General features: G+C 39.4%; 2 protein-coding genes across 5 annotated transcripts in view; one reads left to right on the forward strand and one right to left on the reverse strand.

Moving 5' to 3' along the window:
- The first annotated feature begins 3,181 nt into the window (after positions 1–3,181).
- Positions 3,182–17,052, forward strand: Krr1 (KRR1 small subunit processome component homolog). Of its 2 annotated transcripts, XM_060378048.1 has the most exons (11): positions 3,182–3,325; positions 5,458–5,630; positions 6,728–6,862; positions 7,173–7,298; positions 7,382–7,465; positions 8,642–8,698; positions 9,501–9,671; positions 14,068–14,145; positions 14,231–14,324; positions 15,300–15,475; positions 15,918–17,052. In XM_060378048.1, the coding sequence occupies exons 1-10, from the start codon at positions 3,241–3,243 to the stop codon at positions 15,440–15,442; spliced, it is 1,146 nt and encodes a 381-aa protein (XP_060234031.1). In that variant the 5' UTR covers positions 3,182–3,240; the 3' UTR covers positions 15,443–15,475; positions 15,918–17,052. The 2 variants fall into 2 exon arrangements, with proteins under 2 accessions (XP_060234031.1, XP_021483077.1); XM_021627402.2 differs by having other exon boundaries at positions 15,300–17,052.
- Positions 16,332–17,219, reverse strand: part of Glipr1 (GLI pathogenesis related 1) — a 30,652-nt gene continuing 29,764 nt past the window's right edge. For all 3 annotated transcript variants that reach the window (XM_021627404.2, XM_021627403.2, XM_021627405.2), the window contains 2 exons: positions 16,674–16,700; positions 16,332–16,575 (listed from right to left, as the gene is read on the reverse strand). In XM_021627404.2, the coding sequence (XP_021483079.1) occupies positions 16,421–16,575; positions 16,674–16,700 (182 nt within the window). In that variant the 3' untranslated portion in view covers positions 16,332–16,420. The remainder of the gene's footprint in view (positions 16,576–16,673; positions 16,701–17,219) is intronic.

The raw sequence follows: 17,219 nt of genomic DNA on the forward strand, positions 1-17,219 counted from the left end.
TTCTTCCTATGCAGACAGAAGAACAGAAACTGACTGACTACATGACATGCTTGCTGGAGATTAAAGCATTTACCGGTACCTTGTGATGTGATCCTACAAATTCAAGATCACAGTGATACAGACCAGTGTTTATCAGTCTAAGAGCTATTGACATTTGAGATTATTAGTTACTTCTTGGGGGTACAAATTCTTGAGCCTTACCCAAGCACACTGCAAACTGGGCCAATAATTAAATGTGATTTCTTCCTTTTAAGTACTTGCTTTTGTTGTGGTTCCCCTGAGGAATTACTGTGACAGATGTGCACAATTTGTGCAGTATAAAAAGTACAGATTGTTTTGCAAAATGCCAGCAAGTGTGCACATTTCCACTAGAAGTGTTTGCAAACACTCTTTCTGTTAGCAGTATTAATTTTGTTATTCTTCCCTTTTTGCCAATCTGGTGGAAAAGAAGTGATTTTTCATTGTGAGGTCTGAACAGTTTCCTAGTAGGAGTGAAGTTGAGAATCATACATGAAACAGCTGCTCACATGCATTCTTCTACCTAAGAAATGCAGATGTACATACAGAAAGAATTGTAAAAGTCTAAAATGGTCTCAGAGAGACGGCTGGCTGACTCCGAGAAAAACAGATGTCCAAACTTGAGGGCAGAATTCCTACTTGCTCCAGAGTGGTCGGTTTTCTTGTTCTAGTCAGCCTTCAACTTGTTGTGTGAGCCCTGCTCACTACTTTAAATGCAAACTTCATCCAGAGATACACTTACAGTCATATCTCAAGCAGTATATGACTAAATGTACGAGTTCTTTGGCACAGTTAGAGTGCCTATTAATATTGTTTCTGTTGGATGGAATATATAGTTTTATTTCTTTTCAAAGCAGTGGAATTAAACCAATGTGTTGCAGATATTTTCTCAAATTTCATAACGTTCACTTTTGCTAAATGTTTTCTTATGATATAAACTTCCTTTGGGTGCCTGTTTGCTTTTGAAAACCTCTTTGTAGACCAGGTTGACCTCAGTCTGGAGGCATTCTCCAGCCTCAAGCTCTCAAATTCTGGTGTGGTTGACCACCATGGTCAGCAGCATTTTACCTTTTGTTTCTTGTTTTTTTTTTTTTATTCTTTACATATGTTATATCTACATATATTATATTATGACTGCTTTCCCCAATCTCCACTCCTCCAATTTCCCCTTACCTCTCCTCTCCCCCAGATCCACTCCCCCTCCATTTTCCCTAAAAAAAGAAAAAGAGGCCTCCCATAGATATCAAGTGAACATGGCATAACAAATTACAGTAAGGCTAGATACAAACCCTCACATGCATTTTACCTTTTAAATTATTGATTTAAATGCCTTATGATCAATGAGTAACAACTCACTAAAATTTAGATGAAAATACATACAGAACATATGGATACCACCAACCCAATAATGATTTTGATTTTCTAATCTTTTTGGTGTTGTTGTCATTCATTTTGTATAGGATTTCTTTGTATAGCCCTGGCTTTGTAGACTAGGCTGGCCTGGAACTCACAAAGATCCTCCTGCCTCTGCCTCCGGAACACCAGGATTAAAGGTGTGAGCTACCGCCATCCAGCTCCACTTTCTAATTTAATTTGACCCCTAATCTAAACTAATCTAATCTAATCTAAATTGACACCTTGGAAGACATTTTAGTATTTGTTGAAATACTATTATGCTTTCATCTCTTTAAAAAGGCTTGGAAGAAGTTGGAGACTGTCAGTCCTTTTCCAAGGAAAAGAATCCAGACCCATATCCCCATATGTGAAAAACACTGATGAAAGAGATTCAAAACTCATCTCATTTAAATATAATGCAAATTATATTTGATTCTTAAAACTCGTTGAATGTACTTTATAGGTTAATTATTATAAGGGCTTACCATTATGAGCCATCAGTTTTTTTCCTCCAAATTTGTTTAAAACTTAGTCTACAGCAGTGGGTCTCAATCTTCCTAATGCTGTGACCCTTTAATACAGTTCCCCGTGTTGTGGTGACCTCCAATTATAAGATTATTTTGTTGCTATTTTATAACTGGGATTTTGCTACTGTTGTGTGAACTGTAATGTAAATATCTGTGTTTTCTGGTGGTCCTAAGTTACCCATGAAAGGGTTGAATCTCCTCAGGGTTTAAGTTACCCATGAAAGGGTTGAATCCCCTCAGGGTTTGAGACCCACAGGTTAAGAACCACTGGTTTAAGCGCTTGCACTATTATTTTCAATGTCTCAGTTTTACTAAGCATAGGTCAGTATTGTTCTTTCCTTTACTGCCCCACATGTTTATTAAATGTTCTCTGGAGGTTGAGAAGAGCATAGTTCAGAAAGAGAGCTCCTAGGGGGTTTTCAGACCCTGATTACAGCTGTCTTGCGTGTCTCCACATCTCAGTGTCTGATTTATTGGATGCATTTTTGTGCTAATTTTTTTTTATTGACTGTATCCTAAGTCTTTTAAAGTTGTGATATAAGAATAATAAAGAATAAAGACAGTTTTGGTATCAGTGCCCTTCTCCCCACAAAATTTTGAATGCTGAAGGTAATGGGTAGTAGTGCACAGCTTTAATCCCAGGATTCTGGAGTCAGAGGCAGGCAGATCACTGTGACTTTGAGGCCAGCAATGTCTACTTAGCAAGTTCCAGGCCATCGAAGGCTACATACTGAGAAACCTTGTCCCCCAAAACCAAAATAAATAAATAAATAAATAAAGTTGTAAAGGCCCCTAAAATCAATATGGAAGGTGAGAGACTTAAAATACAAAACACGGGTAGTTTTCAAACGGGCTAAAGAATGACAACAAAGTATGGCTAAGTTTTAGTTACTTCAATTTAACATTTCCATTAGATTCGTAATGCTCCTCAAATAAGAATTTTAATAATTCTTTCTCTATTCTCTCTCGCTTCCTCTCCTAACTTCTCTTCCCTCTCCTTCCTTTCTTCTCTCCTTTCCTCCCCTCTGTTCTCAAAAAAGAAGCTCCTATGCTTCCGTAAGCAGCCACAATTTAGAGTTTGATATAACAAAACTACAATTCCCAGCTAGCTCTTGCTCCCCTCAAGTGCAATGCACTCTGGGAAGAAAGTGTCCGGCTCTCCCATTGGCTGCGCATCCGCGCGCATAGAGACTGCGCAGATTTCGGAGGGATTCTCTGGAACCCATTTTGCATTCTAGAAGCTGTAGCCGGCGGGATTAAGGAACAGTTCCACTTCCTGTGCCACCGGAAGCAATTGGCGATGGCATCCTCTTCTGTGGAAGCGCCTGCCAAAGCAGCTCGAAAAAGTGATTCTCAGCAGCAGAAACAGAAGCGTGAGAACCAAGGTGAGGTAGTGTGAGAACCGAAGCCTGGAATTGGTGGATCATGAAGCATCATTTTTATGTCCCAGCTGCCCCCTGGGTTAAGACAGTTAAATGCAGGCAGTTGTCATTGCTAATAGTTGGGGGGCGTTGACTGTGCCGGCCACGTGTTTCTAACTCAGTGCTTTCGCCAGGGCCTGTCTCTACCAAATATAGGCGATATGCATTATGTCCCTGGTAAAACTATGAGGGTTCAGACGTTGTGGGAGGCGCCGCACACTTTGCTGCCCTCTGGGGAGGGAAAGTTGTGGATGGGCATCAAGCGGGCTAGATAATCCTTAGGTTTCAGTGAGCACTGATGATGAAGAGTGAGGCGCACAGAGAAAGACTCTAAGTGGGCAGTTTGTCAGAATTTTTTATCTGATTGCTAAAATTACTAGATGACACAGCTTGGTCTTTAGTTTTGATTGATTTTTGCTGTTTTAGTTTGCTCTCTTGCATTATAATGATAGGTGATGATTCGTAGGTGTGATTTTATTTTTGCTGCTATGTAATATTGCCTTGTATGGAACATCTTTAAATTCTCCCGTTGGTGGACATGTGAGTTCTGCCCTCTGCTCGCTATTGTAAGCACCTTTGCGTATGTCTTCTGCTAATGCCCAGGGGTTTCTGTAGGAACGTAGAATTGGAAACTGAATTGCAGGGTTTCTTCAAATTATGCTACCACTGCCGGAAGGAGCTGTGCCAAGGTGTTTTCTTTTGTTTGTTTTAGGAAAGGTTTATTTAGGCTCTCAGTGTGAGAGAACAGCCAGCCTTGTTGGGGAAGCTGTGCCAGTCTGACTCACAGATGAGATTTCTCGTTGCTCCAAATTTACAGTAATTTCTAATATTTCAGTTTTGAAAATGTGCAGTTTGGGAGATAGGAGATTGTATGTGGTTGTGTTTTTTTAATTGTACTTCCCTGATGACTGATGAAGTCGCACAGTTTCACAGGATTGGGGGGGGGGCATTTGTGCTTCCTCTGTTGTTAAGGCATATTTTTCTCTTTACCTGTTTGTTTGCTTTGGTAGGTGGTCCCTTTTTCCTTTACTGACTGATGGCAGTTGAAGTGTTTAAATTGGACAGAGACACAGAAATGAATTCTGAGTTACCAGTTTTTTGTTGGATTTTAGTTTGCATCTTTAAAAAGATGATGTTGGAGAATGGATGGCTTATGAGAACTAACCCAGTATTTTCAGCCAGAAATAGCAAAGTGGATATGAGTAGAAATAGAAAGCAAGTTTTCTTAACTGGCGTTGAGAACAAGAGCCAAAGACCTGCTTTTCAAACTTTAGTGGCCTAAGCAGTGCCAGATGAGGTTGCTTAAGCACAGATTCCTTGCTCTCACCCCAGAGATCCTGATTCACTATTTCTGGGATGGATCCCCAGGTGCCATTTCTGACAAACCCCTACAGGTGTGCGGACACTCTTGAGTTCACAGGTGGCATCTTTGAGTAGCTATTAGATTTGAGTGACTTTTAAAGATGGGGCAGGGACTTTACAAAGTGCTGCAGGGCTCTCTGGAGGTGTTTTCGTTTAGTTATCAGTGTTCTAGGGTATAGCTCAGCTTTTATCCCTTTGGGCCTGTTAGTCCTTTTAGATTGAATATCTTCTATAAAGTAGAAATAGAGGTATAACTTTTATTCATGAAAGGATTATAGAAAGGTGTTTGGAAAAGTTAAAATTCTGTCACAGTGATTGTTAATTAACATTATATACAAGAATCTGCTTTAAAAATTTTTCCACAAACAGAGGTTCTTTACCAGGAATGTCAGAAAGGTTATTAATATTAAAATTATAAAAGGTTGTTTGAACCATAATACAGGGCAGTAAAAGTACCTTAATAATTGCTATCTACTATTACATCTCAAAGTGGATAAAGGGAAATGCCTTATCAAAGAACTTGTTCTGATGAGGCAACTGCAATGTATTCATATGGTCCCATGTGACATAATGATGACGATGTCATAGGCATGGCGGTCATGATGTTAAATAATGTAGAGCCAGGGAAGAGGAAAGGAAAGAGTGTATTAGGAAGCTTAGAAGATGTGCACAGAATGTGCACCAAGTACCTGAAAGACCATTAACACGTGATGTGTAAATTCTTTCTTCTGTAGATGAGGCAGAGCTCCTCACTGTTCCTGATGGTTGGAAGGAGCCAGCTTTTTCCAAAGAGGACAATCCCAGAGGACTCCTGGAAGAAAGCAGCTTTGCAACCTTGTTCCCAAAGTACAGAGAGGCTTACCTGAAAGAGTGCTGGCCTTTGGTGCAGAAAGCCTTGAATGAACATGTATGCATGTTTTAAACAATTCTATTTTGCTTATACCTTTACTTTTAATGAACTTTGTGAGCACTGGTGGATTTTGTTTTCAGAAATGCCAATTTTGCTGGGTAAATTTGGTTCCTTTAGTATGGAAAAGAATCTAAACTTCATTCTTAACAGTTCATTCATTTTTAATTTTGTGCATAATAAACTACTTTGAGACATTCCTATGCTCTTAATATTTTAGAAGTTTCTCAAACTGTCTAAAATCACCTGTGTCATCCAAATTTCCAAATGCCTCTTGTAGGCATGATAGTTAATGTAGTTGGCCAGTTTTCACCAAGCCGTGTTTCACATCTTCTTTTAAATAAGAGATGTGGCTATTCCCAGCTTTTTCCTATTTGTTTCCTGCTGACAAGTCTCCAGAGTGGTGTTATTGAAGTATTCATTGCACACCACAAAGCAGAATTTTCCTGGATGCTTCCCAAGTTAGAAAAGAACATTTTGTTTGCTTTGTTAAAATCTAGTTCTTGGGGCTGGGAAGATAGCTCATTTCTTAAAGGACTGAGTTCTATCCCCAGAACCCATGTTGGCAGCCAGGCATGGAGGCAAAAGACCTGAGACTGGGCAGCTGTGACAGCTAACTTGGTGAATTCCAGGCAGTGCCTGGACAGCAACAGTGGGTACTTACCTCTAGCCCCTATGTGCACATGTGGATGAATGTGTTTGTCCCTTTCTCCCATGCTCCCATGTACATAAAAGGAATTATTTTTTAAGCACCTGGTTCTTGCTATTAGGAGTTAATGCTCATCTTTGCCAGTTATTCCTTCTTTGTGAACCTGTGAAAATCAGTTTTGTATTTAGTCCCTTAATCAGGTAGAAAGAAATTTAAAAGGACAATTTCTTTCTCAGTCTTGGATCCAATTGCTTCAGTTTCTTACATCATGCCAAGAATGAAGTTACTCAAGCATTCATTGTGTGTATTTAAAAGGCCAGCTTTTCAGGGAGGGAGTTGAGAGGATTTGGTAGTTAGCTTACAGGCACAGAGATTCATAGTCCCGTTAGGATTAGCTCTATTGTAATCTGAAACTGAACCACTTTTGGTTCTTTTCTTCTTTTTGTAGCACGTCAAAGCAACGCTGGACTTGATAGAGGGTAGCATGACCGTTTGCACGACAAAGAAGACTTTCGACCCTTACATCATCATTAGGGCCAGAGACCTAATAAAGCTCTTGGCGAGGAGTGTTTCGTTTGAACAGGTGTGTCTGGGAGGGCTTATATTGTGTACAACTAACTTGGTGAGCTCCAGGCCAGTGAGAGACTATTCAAAAACAAGGTAGGCAGGGCCTGAGGGAGACATGGGAGCTTGGGAGTTTGTTCCACAGCCTTTAATACTGTGTCTCTCTGTCTCTACCTGCTTCCCTCCTATCTTCCCTCAGGTTGTCATGCTTTTGCCTTCCTGTCTCTGCCCTCTTCCTTCCCATCCTACCTCAGGTTTTCATGTTTGTGCTTATATTAGCCTGCGCTTGGAAAGGAAGACTGTTAATGCATTTTTTTTTCTCTTAAAAGGCAGTACGAATACTTCAAGATGATGTTGCCTGTGACATCATTAAAATAGGTTCTCTAGTGAGAAATAAAGAGAGATTTGTCAAAAGAAGACAGCGGCTTATTGGTCCCAAAGGATCTACATTGAAGGTACTTGTCATCACTTGCGTGTGAGCATCTCTTTTTCAGTGACCTTTCCATGTACTGAACTTGAATTTGCTGTTTTCGTGCAGGCATTGGAACTCCTAACAAACTGTTACGTAATGGTTCAGGGGAATACTGTCTCAGCCATTGGACCTTTCAGTGGTCTGAAAGAGGTGAGAACTGTGACCTGATATTTTCACCAGACAAAACTGAAATAACTTGGTTGTATTATAATTGATCATTAAGTAATGTCTTATACTCAAATTTTGTATTTCTAGAATGTGTTTTGAGTTCTTATTTGTAAATTGTATGCCATATAACTTGAGGGCACCATCACTCCTAGAACATAAGGTGCTTTGGGCATCCTTTGACAGCTGTGGAGACATCCACTTCTGAGTTAGGTCTGTGCATCATCACCCTTCCCATTATAAGACTTAAAGGGTAGTAGCTCACCTAAGAGGCCCTGGTATCCATACCTGTACAGGCTCAGTATTGGGATACTGAGCAGAGGCCCTGTTGTTGTAGTACTGCAAGCAACCAGTAGATGTCAGGCTCGGAAAACTTCCTTCAAGCCATAGTTTTTTGTTTTGTTTTGTTTTGTTTTTTTCGGATGTTTTCATGAACATTTTCTGTAACTTGTCAAGTGTTTGGAGAACACCCATGGAACACATCTCTCTGTCAGTTCTTATTACCGTTTTGAGCTGGATCTGGCTTTGAAGTTTGCTTCCTTTCGGGGATGTCTTTTATAGTAATTCTGTTGGCCTCTTTCTCATAAATTGCTTATCTTTTTCTAATGAAGCAATAATATATCAAAGACTGTACAGTTTCATATTTAAATATTTTACCTCATTCTTACAGTAGCTCTGTTATATAATTTTATCTCCATTTTACAGCTATAAAGCTGAAATGGCAACATTAATTGACTCTTATATGATGTGGCAGTCCCAGGATTATTATTATAATAATGATTACTATTATTTTATACTGCTGGAAACCAAACCCAGGCCTTGTGCATGATAGGCAAGCACTCTGCTACTGAGCTGTAGCCCCTATGCCAGGACTTGAACCCTCGTCTTTTGACTCTAAATCCAGCTGTTTTTTCCTAAATCAGTACCTCTCGGGCACTGAGTGTTATGTCAGTTGTTTTCCATATAGTCACAGTCATGAAACTGTTTGAAAAGGCTGAGTACTGTTACAGAAGATCTAGAAGCCACGTAGAACAATTGAAGAAATTATATTCAATGTGTTGATTAGTCTTTGATACATAGGGTATTTTACAGTATAGCTTAATTCTCTTCTACCCAGTTTGTTGATCATTGTGACTGCATCATTTTCTTTGTGAATTTCAGGTTCGAAAAGTAGTCCTTGATACCATGAAGAATATTCATCCAATTTATAACATTAAAGTGAGTGTTGATTGTACATTGTTAGTGATTGTCAGACTTCTAACTTTACAAACTGTTTGAAAATTAAATATTTTGTGAAAACATAGTATGCAGAGAGCTAGAGCAGAGCTGTTTTGGGTGAATTAGGGATAGAATTGGTCCTACCCAAGTCTATTTCAGCCCTTCTTTGGTGTTTGTATTTCCCTTGTAAAAATTAAGGAGAGAGATACTGTCACATATTGTAAGAGATCTACTAGTAGTGAAAATAAGATGAATGTAGGTGGTATCAGTAGGATCCTGCCCATTTGTCAAAGTCTGGACTCTCAGGTTGCATTAAAGCTGCCTTTGGGCTTTAACACTTGCACTGTAGACCCCTTTGCGACAGGCTGTTGTGTGCCTATGTTCAGAGACACTGGCTGGGTTGGAATGCAAGCTGTTTGCTGGTGCTTATGAGGGAATGCACTGACACTTGATAAGGTTGAAAAGGTATGAAGATTCGGGAAGAAGTGGGGCTTTTCCTGTGATAACTCAGTTGCTACTGGAAGCTTCTCACCAGAAGTACCTAATGATTAAGCGCCAACTCTCTTTGTCATTAAATTGAATTTTAATGAGTGATGGTGGGAAGCTGAGCTTCATACCATTTCTATATTTGATCTAGATTCTTAGAATTTCTCATGTTTGGCCAATTGTGCAGGTTTAATTTAATTTGATTGCAGTTGTTTTCCCTCTGCTGAATACATGAGGAGCTTGACGCTTACTTTTTAGGAGCTATGTGTTAACAAATGTTTGAGTTTTTTTATTTTTATGTTTGTGCTGACAAAAGACCTTGATGATTAAACGGGAGTTGGCAAAAGATTCCGAGTTACGATCACAAAGTTGGGAAAGGTTTTTGCCACAGTTCAAGCACAAAAATGTGAATAAGCGCAAGGAACCAAAGAAGAAGAGCGTCAAGAAGGAGTACACGCCGTTCCCTCCCCCACAGCCAGAAAGTCAGGTCAGTGGCCAGTGTTGACGCTGTGAGCAGGCGAAACTACGTCAGCCTCGTTTTGGGAATGTTACTGAGAGTTTGGGTTGAGTGTGGACGTGCCTGTGTTTAGGATGTGAGAGCGTGATGGCCAGGGTCTGGGGAGTGGGCCTCACCCTGTGAATGAACTGTGTTGGGGGTGGTCTCAGGCAGCCAGTGTTGTGTAGGTGAAAGCTACACAGCGATTTAACATTTTTTAACTGTGTACTGTGTCGTTTTAAAATACTATTTTTCTAAGTTATGGATTCCTTTCCTTTTTGTCAACTGTCTTCTGGTTCTTTTCCTTTATACTTACGGCCAGGATTTAAGTCATATCTTTGTATTAAATTCACTAAAAGCTCATGTGTCCAATTTCTGCTAGGCCTAAGCATGTGGCAGTCCTTTGTTTTCCTCTTCTGTCCCTTCCCACTAGCATTCTACTGATGTGGAATTTTTGAGGCCATCAGAAAAGAATTCACCTGACTTTCTCTTCTTTCCCATTTGCCCCAGCTCATATCAGTTCTTTCCTCATGCTTGAATTTGATCTATACCTATGTGGGATCTTGTTTTACTGTTCCTTTCTTTGCCTGTATCTTAAAATAGTCAATCTTTACTAGGTGGCTTCTGATATGAACATGAACCGTTTTCTATAGCCAGCATTTGCTACTTTGTGGGTTCTTCTTTCTTCCACCCTTTGCCATTTTCCCATTCTTTCAGTCCCCTAACAGTAGAGGAGAGAGACAAGGGGATAGAGAGGAAAGAAATCTCTGAATAAAGTCAGGGATTGGAAAGAGGGCAACGTTATCATTAGACCACTTCCTGATGATTAGGGACGCCGAGCTCCTTGGGGGACGTTGGATCTTCGCTGTCAGGATATCTAATTTCTTGTTTCTTCTTTGGGCTTGATTACTTAAACTGCAACCAACAACACCTACCCTGCCCTGGGGCCCTAGCACTTCTCACTTAGAGCTTTTACTACCTACTTTTGCTCTATATGATAAATGGATTAATGTCTATTGATTCATGTATTTTGAACCATCTTTGCAAATCTTGAGTGAAAACAGCATGATCAAAGTCCCATTTTTTTTTTTATGAGCTGTTAGGTTTTTATGTGTTTTTCAGTGATATTAGTGTACAGTTTTTTGTGCCTTTTTGTATCATGGTAATGCTGCCCATATATAATGACTTTAGAAAGAATTCCTTTCACTTATTTGGAATGGCTTGAGAAGAAGTGACATCAGTTCTTAATAGTTTAAAATTTCAACATTAAAGCCATTTGGTCTTGGACTTTTTTCTTTCTTCAGGACACTTGTTGTTCATTTATTAACATGTAGTTGTGTAATATCTGCTAGTGAATTTTTTCATTTAGTTAATACTGCTTTTAATATTCTTTTTTTCCCCTAATTTTTTTATTTGGATCTTAACCTCTTTTCTTGCAAGTACAGTGGTTTGTTCATTGCCCTAGTGTTCATCTTTATTTCCAGTTAGTCAGTGGTGTTGGCCCAGAGGTTCTACTGGAAAGCTGTTAGGAACCTTAGCCCTCTCTCTGTGACACTCAAAGCCTCCACTGCAGTCAGTTGGGGGAGGAAAGGGTAAGGGGACAGCAGAAGCAGAAGTTATGTTGCTCCTCTCCTTTATGGCAGTGTGTACCTAAGGGCTCGAGTCAGGTGAAGTTTTAGACTCTTTCAAGGTGTGATGCTCAACCCCAGCTACTCTAAGGTCCCTCCTTTTGTCCCTGTTGGAAGTACAGCAGCAAATAGCAAGGGTTTTTTTTTTTTTTTTTTTTTTTTTGTCCTATCAGTGACAAGCAAGGGTGGGTTAGAGCAGCCAGAATCACTTAGATGCCTGCCTCCAACCCCAGCACTGCTTTAAATTCATATTTTTACCATCCTCTTGGTTTCACAGAGTAAGCACCTTGAAGGGGAGGTTCCTGTCCTAACACTCTTTCCTCACAGTGCAGTATACCCTGCAAGCGAGGGTCATTATCACTGTGTTGGGCCAAGTCAGGTTCATCAGACAGCTAAGTTCGGTGGAGTGTCTCTTTTTTGGCAGACACAGAAATGTGCAGTGTTTATGGTCCTGAGGTCAGTCACTTCCTAAGGCTGTAGCCCCTGGGACATGTCAGGTCCTTGTGACTGCTGGACTAGTATGCGTGTTTCAGGTTATTTACCTTAGTGGGTTGTTAACCTGTAGTGAGGATTACCAGCGCTGAGTATGCACAGTTTCTCTGTCATCAGCATCCCTGGAGAGTATAAGCATTGTCTCCCATTGCTCAGTAGCCATGGTGCTCAGTATTTTGGTAAGTCTCTTGAAGCAGCCCTGCCTCCCAACTTGTCCTCACACCTCTTTCTGTGACGATGAGCAAGCTGTTTCATCTGCCCTGGGTCAGTGTCCTCATGCCAAAATGAGGTAATGATACCAAGGGACTATTAATGAAGGTTATAAGAATTAAGATGGTGACTTGGTTTGGGTCTTTTCTTTCTCTTTCCCCCAACCCGCTTTGGCTTTTGAGACAGTCTGAGTGCTAGAGCCTTGGCTGGTCTTGAGCTTCACCCTCCTATCTTAGCCTCCCCAGGGTGCATGGATCAAAGGCATGTGTAGCCATGCCTGGCATATATCCTTTCATTGTTCTTTTGTGCCATGTGTGCCATTTTGTGCCATGTGTGCTTCTATCTTTTTATTTATTTATTATTTTTTTTATTTTTTTACTATTGCTCTGTTAGAAGAGATTACAGGTGAATGTTACTAAAGAAGGCTGAAGCATCAAATGGTCACTGAATCTTTGTTTTTACTTCTTTTTTAGTATGTATACAAATGATCTTTTATTATACTGTGTTGAATTTCACAAAACAAGCCTATAAAGAATCAAGAAACCTATTAAGATTTATATTATAAGTGATACTGAGTATTATTCTTTTTTTTTCTTTTTAAACTTATTTATTAATTTTTATTCATTACAGTTTATTCACTTTGTATCCCAGCTGTAGCCCCCTCCTTCATCATCTTTTTTTTTTTTTTTTCAATGCAGTTTATTCAGAAACCTTGAACAATCCTCGGACCCTGGGGAAAGCCAGCCCACAGCTTAAATAGCCTCTGGGTAGCCAACCCAGGCGTGCCACGTGGGCAATGCAGATAGGTCCACATACATGGAAGCAAGCCAGATCCTCAGCCTTAGCCAAATGTGAAATTGTTCGTGACAGAGAGCACTCACCATCGGGAAGGTGGAAGGCGGAAACCAGCTCCATCTTTAAGGCATAGCATTCCGCAGCTCTCTACAGTTCCCCCTTTTTGTTTTAGACGCATCAGGCAAGAGTAGAGGTCTGATCTCTGATATTAGAAATAAATTGGGACTTTGAACCGATGTTCGTTTAGGTGTCATCCACCCAAAGAGCATCAGACCCGTCTGATACCTTTTTCTCAGAGGCAGGACCTGGGGCATCAACCCGCATGCAACCAGACATGCTCTTCTCTGGGTCCAAAGCGGCTGACCCTGAGTGCAGTGCTTAGCCTCGCATCCTGAGCGTATCATTTTAGCTTTTTATGGTATCCAACCATGCTTGGGAAGAATGTCCTGCTTCAATGGCTGTAAAGGCCTGAATGATCAAGGCTGCATCACACTGTTGTGAGACTCTAATCTTGCATATATACCACAGGCAAACCAAGGAGACCAACACCAGAAGGCCTGCTAACGCTCCCATGCCCGCCCATTCCTTCAGATGATTCATGGCTGCAGCAATCCATGATGATAATCCTGTGGCTAGTCCTGTGTCCACTCTGGTAGAATTTACTGTGACAGTGGCCACTCTCAGCTGCTCCATCGTAGTATCGAATTCTCCAGTCCAATTACCTAAAATATAGCTCGACAATTGTTTAGACAGATTTGCAGCACAGGAAAAATTCTCATGTTATATGCTAGTGACTCAAAGTCCAGCATATTTTCATTGACAGCCAAGTTGAGCGATTTGCCATAGGGTATCAATTTGCTCCTGCAAGAGGTCAATCCTCTGATTGAACACCATCAACCTTCCTTTTAGTTGAGCATTAATTCCTTTATGTACAACTAAGGCATGAGCTACATTGGCTTCTATCCTTTTTAAGTCATGTTTCATCTTCTTGGAGTCTCAAGTTTCCCCCAAACTCAGCTGATTCATTTTCATGTTTTTCTAAAACCCTGACGTTTTTCTGGTCCTGCCTGAATTAATCAGTTCTGTGTTTCACAAACAGTACTTTCTGTTATATGTCCATGTTTGTATTAGTCTCAGTTTACATTTTCTTCTTATATGGCGAGTGAATGTATTAGTTTTAACCCCAAGAAAATTGTGACTTTCTTAGGAAATATCTTTGTCTACATTGTTTCTGATCTAACTATAAATACTCTTTCTAATAGATTGATAAAGAATTGGCTAGTGGTGAATACTTTTTGAAGGCAAATCAGAAGAAGCGGCAGAAAATGGAAGCAATAAAGGTAAGGCTTTTGAGATTGTGCACAACATTAACAGCACAGTTCGATATCAGTTTTGTTTTACTAAGTCGTTTTTTCCCGGATGTAGGCTAAGCAAGCAGAAGCTCTTACAAAGAGGCAGGAAGAAAGAAACAAAGCATTTATTCCACCTAAAGAAAAGCCAGCTGTGAAGCCAAAGAAAGGTAAGGTATCTGTGATCTGTGACAAGTAACCATATATCTATCTCTAAGAAACAACTGGTTTCATTGTGTATTAGCTCACACTCCCAGGCCATTATAATGGAGGGGTGGCTTCAGGGTCCGGCCTGGCAGCCTCTGCCCTGTGCTTGGAGTAGATTATTTATTCGGAAAGATGTGACCCAGAGCCATATGTTGCCGCTGTAAAGACACTGGAACACTGCTGCCACACCTCAGAGGCCTTCCCCGGCTGTGGCTGAGAAGCTCATTTCTGTGGTAATATACTTATCATTTTAAGCTTAAAAAAAAGAGGAAGAGCCTCATGTCGCCCCATAACCATTTGGCCTCATTTTGATCTGTCTTCTCCATTTTCTTTGTCTTTATTGACACTTGTCAGAGTAACCCTCTGAAGCCAACATTGGCACATGGTGGGGATACAGAATTTTTTTAAAAATAAGTTTCAGTAGTTAAGTATTTGGTAGCTGTGTAAGGTGGTAAGAAAAATTTGCATCCTTTAAAAATTGTTTTTTGCATTTAGGTCAGTGTGGCCTGACCTAAGTGTGGCCTGTTGAGACCACTAGATGATCGCACATTAGTTTTTATTAACAAAACATGTTAAATAACTGCTAACTTAATAATTTGGTAAGCCTTGTTAAAGTTCTGAAGCTAGAAGAGCTATCTATATACCTAGTATTTTTCATGAATGGAATTTTAAATTACTTTGTGAGCAATATGGAAAATTGTTGTACTAATGAATACTCTTATTTAAAAAGTTCTAAAATACAAAATCACATGTATATTAATTTGTATTTGTAATGGAAATCAAGTAACATAATTGAGTTCAGTATACCTTAATGTCATTTCATCTAGATCATTTGTTTTCTCAACTTTAGGACAGTTCCTAGACAGGTCTTTTAAGTTGCATGGATGACCTTAAAAATATAATCTGAAATTTTTTGCATATATTTAAAATTGTTGCAGCTTCTACTGAAACTAAGATTGATGTGGCTGCTATCAAGGAAAAGGTTAAGAAAGCGAAGACTAAGAAACTGGGTGCTCTTACAGCAGAGGAAGTTAAGCTTAAGATGGAGGCTGACGAAAAGAAACAGAAGAGAAAAAAGTAACATTGGAAAAAATCCCAAACTGAACTTCTGAAGGTATTTCCTTTTGTAAAGGAATTTGACATGCAAAGGCTTTTAGCTACCTTACCTGGGAGTAGCCAAACTCTGAAAATTATGACCAGCTTTTTATCTGTTCATGGACATACCTCTTGTAAATACATTCTTCATATGTATTGGTAAAAGTTTTTGTGAGAAGGTAGTAGCTACCTGTGTGTACATTGTAACAAATGAATTCCAGACAGGTTTTGGCTAAATGTTTTAGGAATACCTTTTTTTTTCTATTTTTTAATTATATAGGCTTTTGGAATGAGACTATTCATCAAATCCAGTTGTTGCTATGGGTTAGTCTTTATAAAACATAACCAAAGCATTTGATTTTAAGGAAAATAAATGTAAAAATTTCACTGCTTTCTTTCTCCCTTGCTAATGGCAAATACTTTGGCTTATTTATTTATTTATTTTTGTAATTTTATTCCAGGAGTAAAACAAAACACCAGAAAAACCATGGCCTCTAACTCAAATCTTTCAATCACTGTTTTATTCTGACTCTGAGGAAATGGTACCAGAAAATGTATGTAGATCTTTCACCTGCATCCACTGTGAGTGCTCTGTGTGCATTTGCTGGTGGCCACTGAATTTGTAGAACTGGAGTTAGAGATGGTTGTGAGACGCGGCGTAAGTGCTGGAGATCAAACACCAGTCCTTTTGCAAGAGCAGCAAGTGTTCTTAACCTCTGAACCATGAGGACAATTAATTGGCCTTAAAATTATCAAAATGCATTTTACAAGTCTAGAAATCTGAAACCCAGGGAGTATGTTACTTCCCGAAAGCCTAGCCATGGCAGCCTGGGCAGAAGGATGAGTTTATTCTGTAGGCTTAGGAAACTAAGCAGTTCTTTTGACTAAGGCTTTATTGAACCAGTTCCTCAAACATTTTAAAATAGCCACATATAAATAAGTTTCCCCACCCCCAACCATGGCATTAGTCCAAAAGAACTAAATTAGGGTATTTGTGCTTCACCCAAATGGTAATTACAACAGACAGTATTAGAAGAACCGACTTAGCGATGAGAAAGAGAGATGTGTATCTGTTACGAAGGTATATGGGCCGGTCTGGATTTACAACAGAGTAGTAACCTGTGGAAAAAATGAGAGTGGGCTCTTAGACAGTTTTTCACAGTGAGCTAACCCATCCACACAGCACCCAGTGAAAAGTTTAAGGTTTGCATACGTACGTGAGACCTGGTCTCGTCGTTTGTTAACTGTAAAACCAGAATTAAGAGAAAGTTAGGTATAGAGGAAGCTATGTGTATGTTTCTAATTACATATTTTTAACCATGATCTTGATTTGGCTTTAAGCACAGTGATTTTTAAAGATCAATCAACTTATAGTTACTGTCAACTTAGTACTAATTTTAGTTTTATATAAATTTTAGTTTTATATAAATTTAATATGTGAATTTTTGTACAAAAGAAATTTCTACCGCAGTGAATGGAAAAAAAAAAACCATTTAATATATCACAGCTACCAGATGATTCCTATTTTGAGCTATGGTTGAAACTAAAGATTAAAATAAGTGATCTGTTTTAAATAAAATATTTTCTGAACTCCTCCTCATGTAGAATGATCCTGTTTATCATGAGACAGCAATTGGAAGCCTGATTGTTCAGTATCGATTAAAAAAAAAAAGTGGGGTACTTTCAAGTAGGACAATGTAGTGAAGAAGTGTATATAAATTAAGCTTTGTGAATAGAAAATTAACAACAACCTAGAGGTTATT

Source organism: Meriones unguiculatus, chromosome 2 (assembly GCF_030254825.1).
Source record: "Meriones unguiculatus strain TT.TT164.6M chromosome 2, Bangor_MerUng_6.1, whole genome shotgun sequence".
Classification (NCBI taxonomy): Eukaryota; Metazoa; Chordata; class Mammalia; order Rodentia; family Muridae; genus Meriones; species Meriones unguiculatus.

What these genes read in the sequence shown, in the direction of transcription:
- Krr1 (XM_021627402.2), top strand. Translation starts at nt 3,241, where the DNA reads ATGGCATCCTCTTCTGTGGAAGCGCCTGCCAAAGCAGCTCGAAAAAGT. An exon ending in ACAGAAGCGTGAGAACCAAG is followed by an intron (nt 3,326 to 5,457) that starts GTGAGGTAGTGT and finishes TTTCTTCTGTAG; the next exon opens with ATGAGGCAGAGCTCCTCACT. An exon ending in GGAGTGTTTCGTTTGAACAG is followed by an intron (nt 6,863 to 7,172) that starts GTGTGTCTGGGA and finishes TTCTCTTAAAAG; the next exon opens with GCAGTACGAATACTTCAAGA.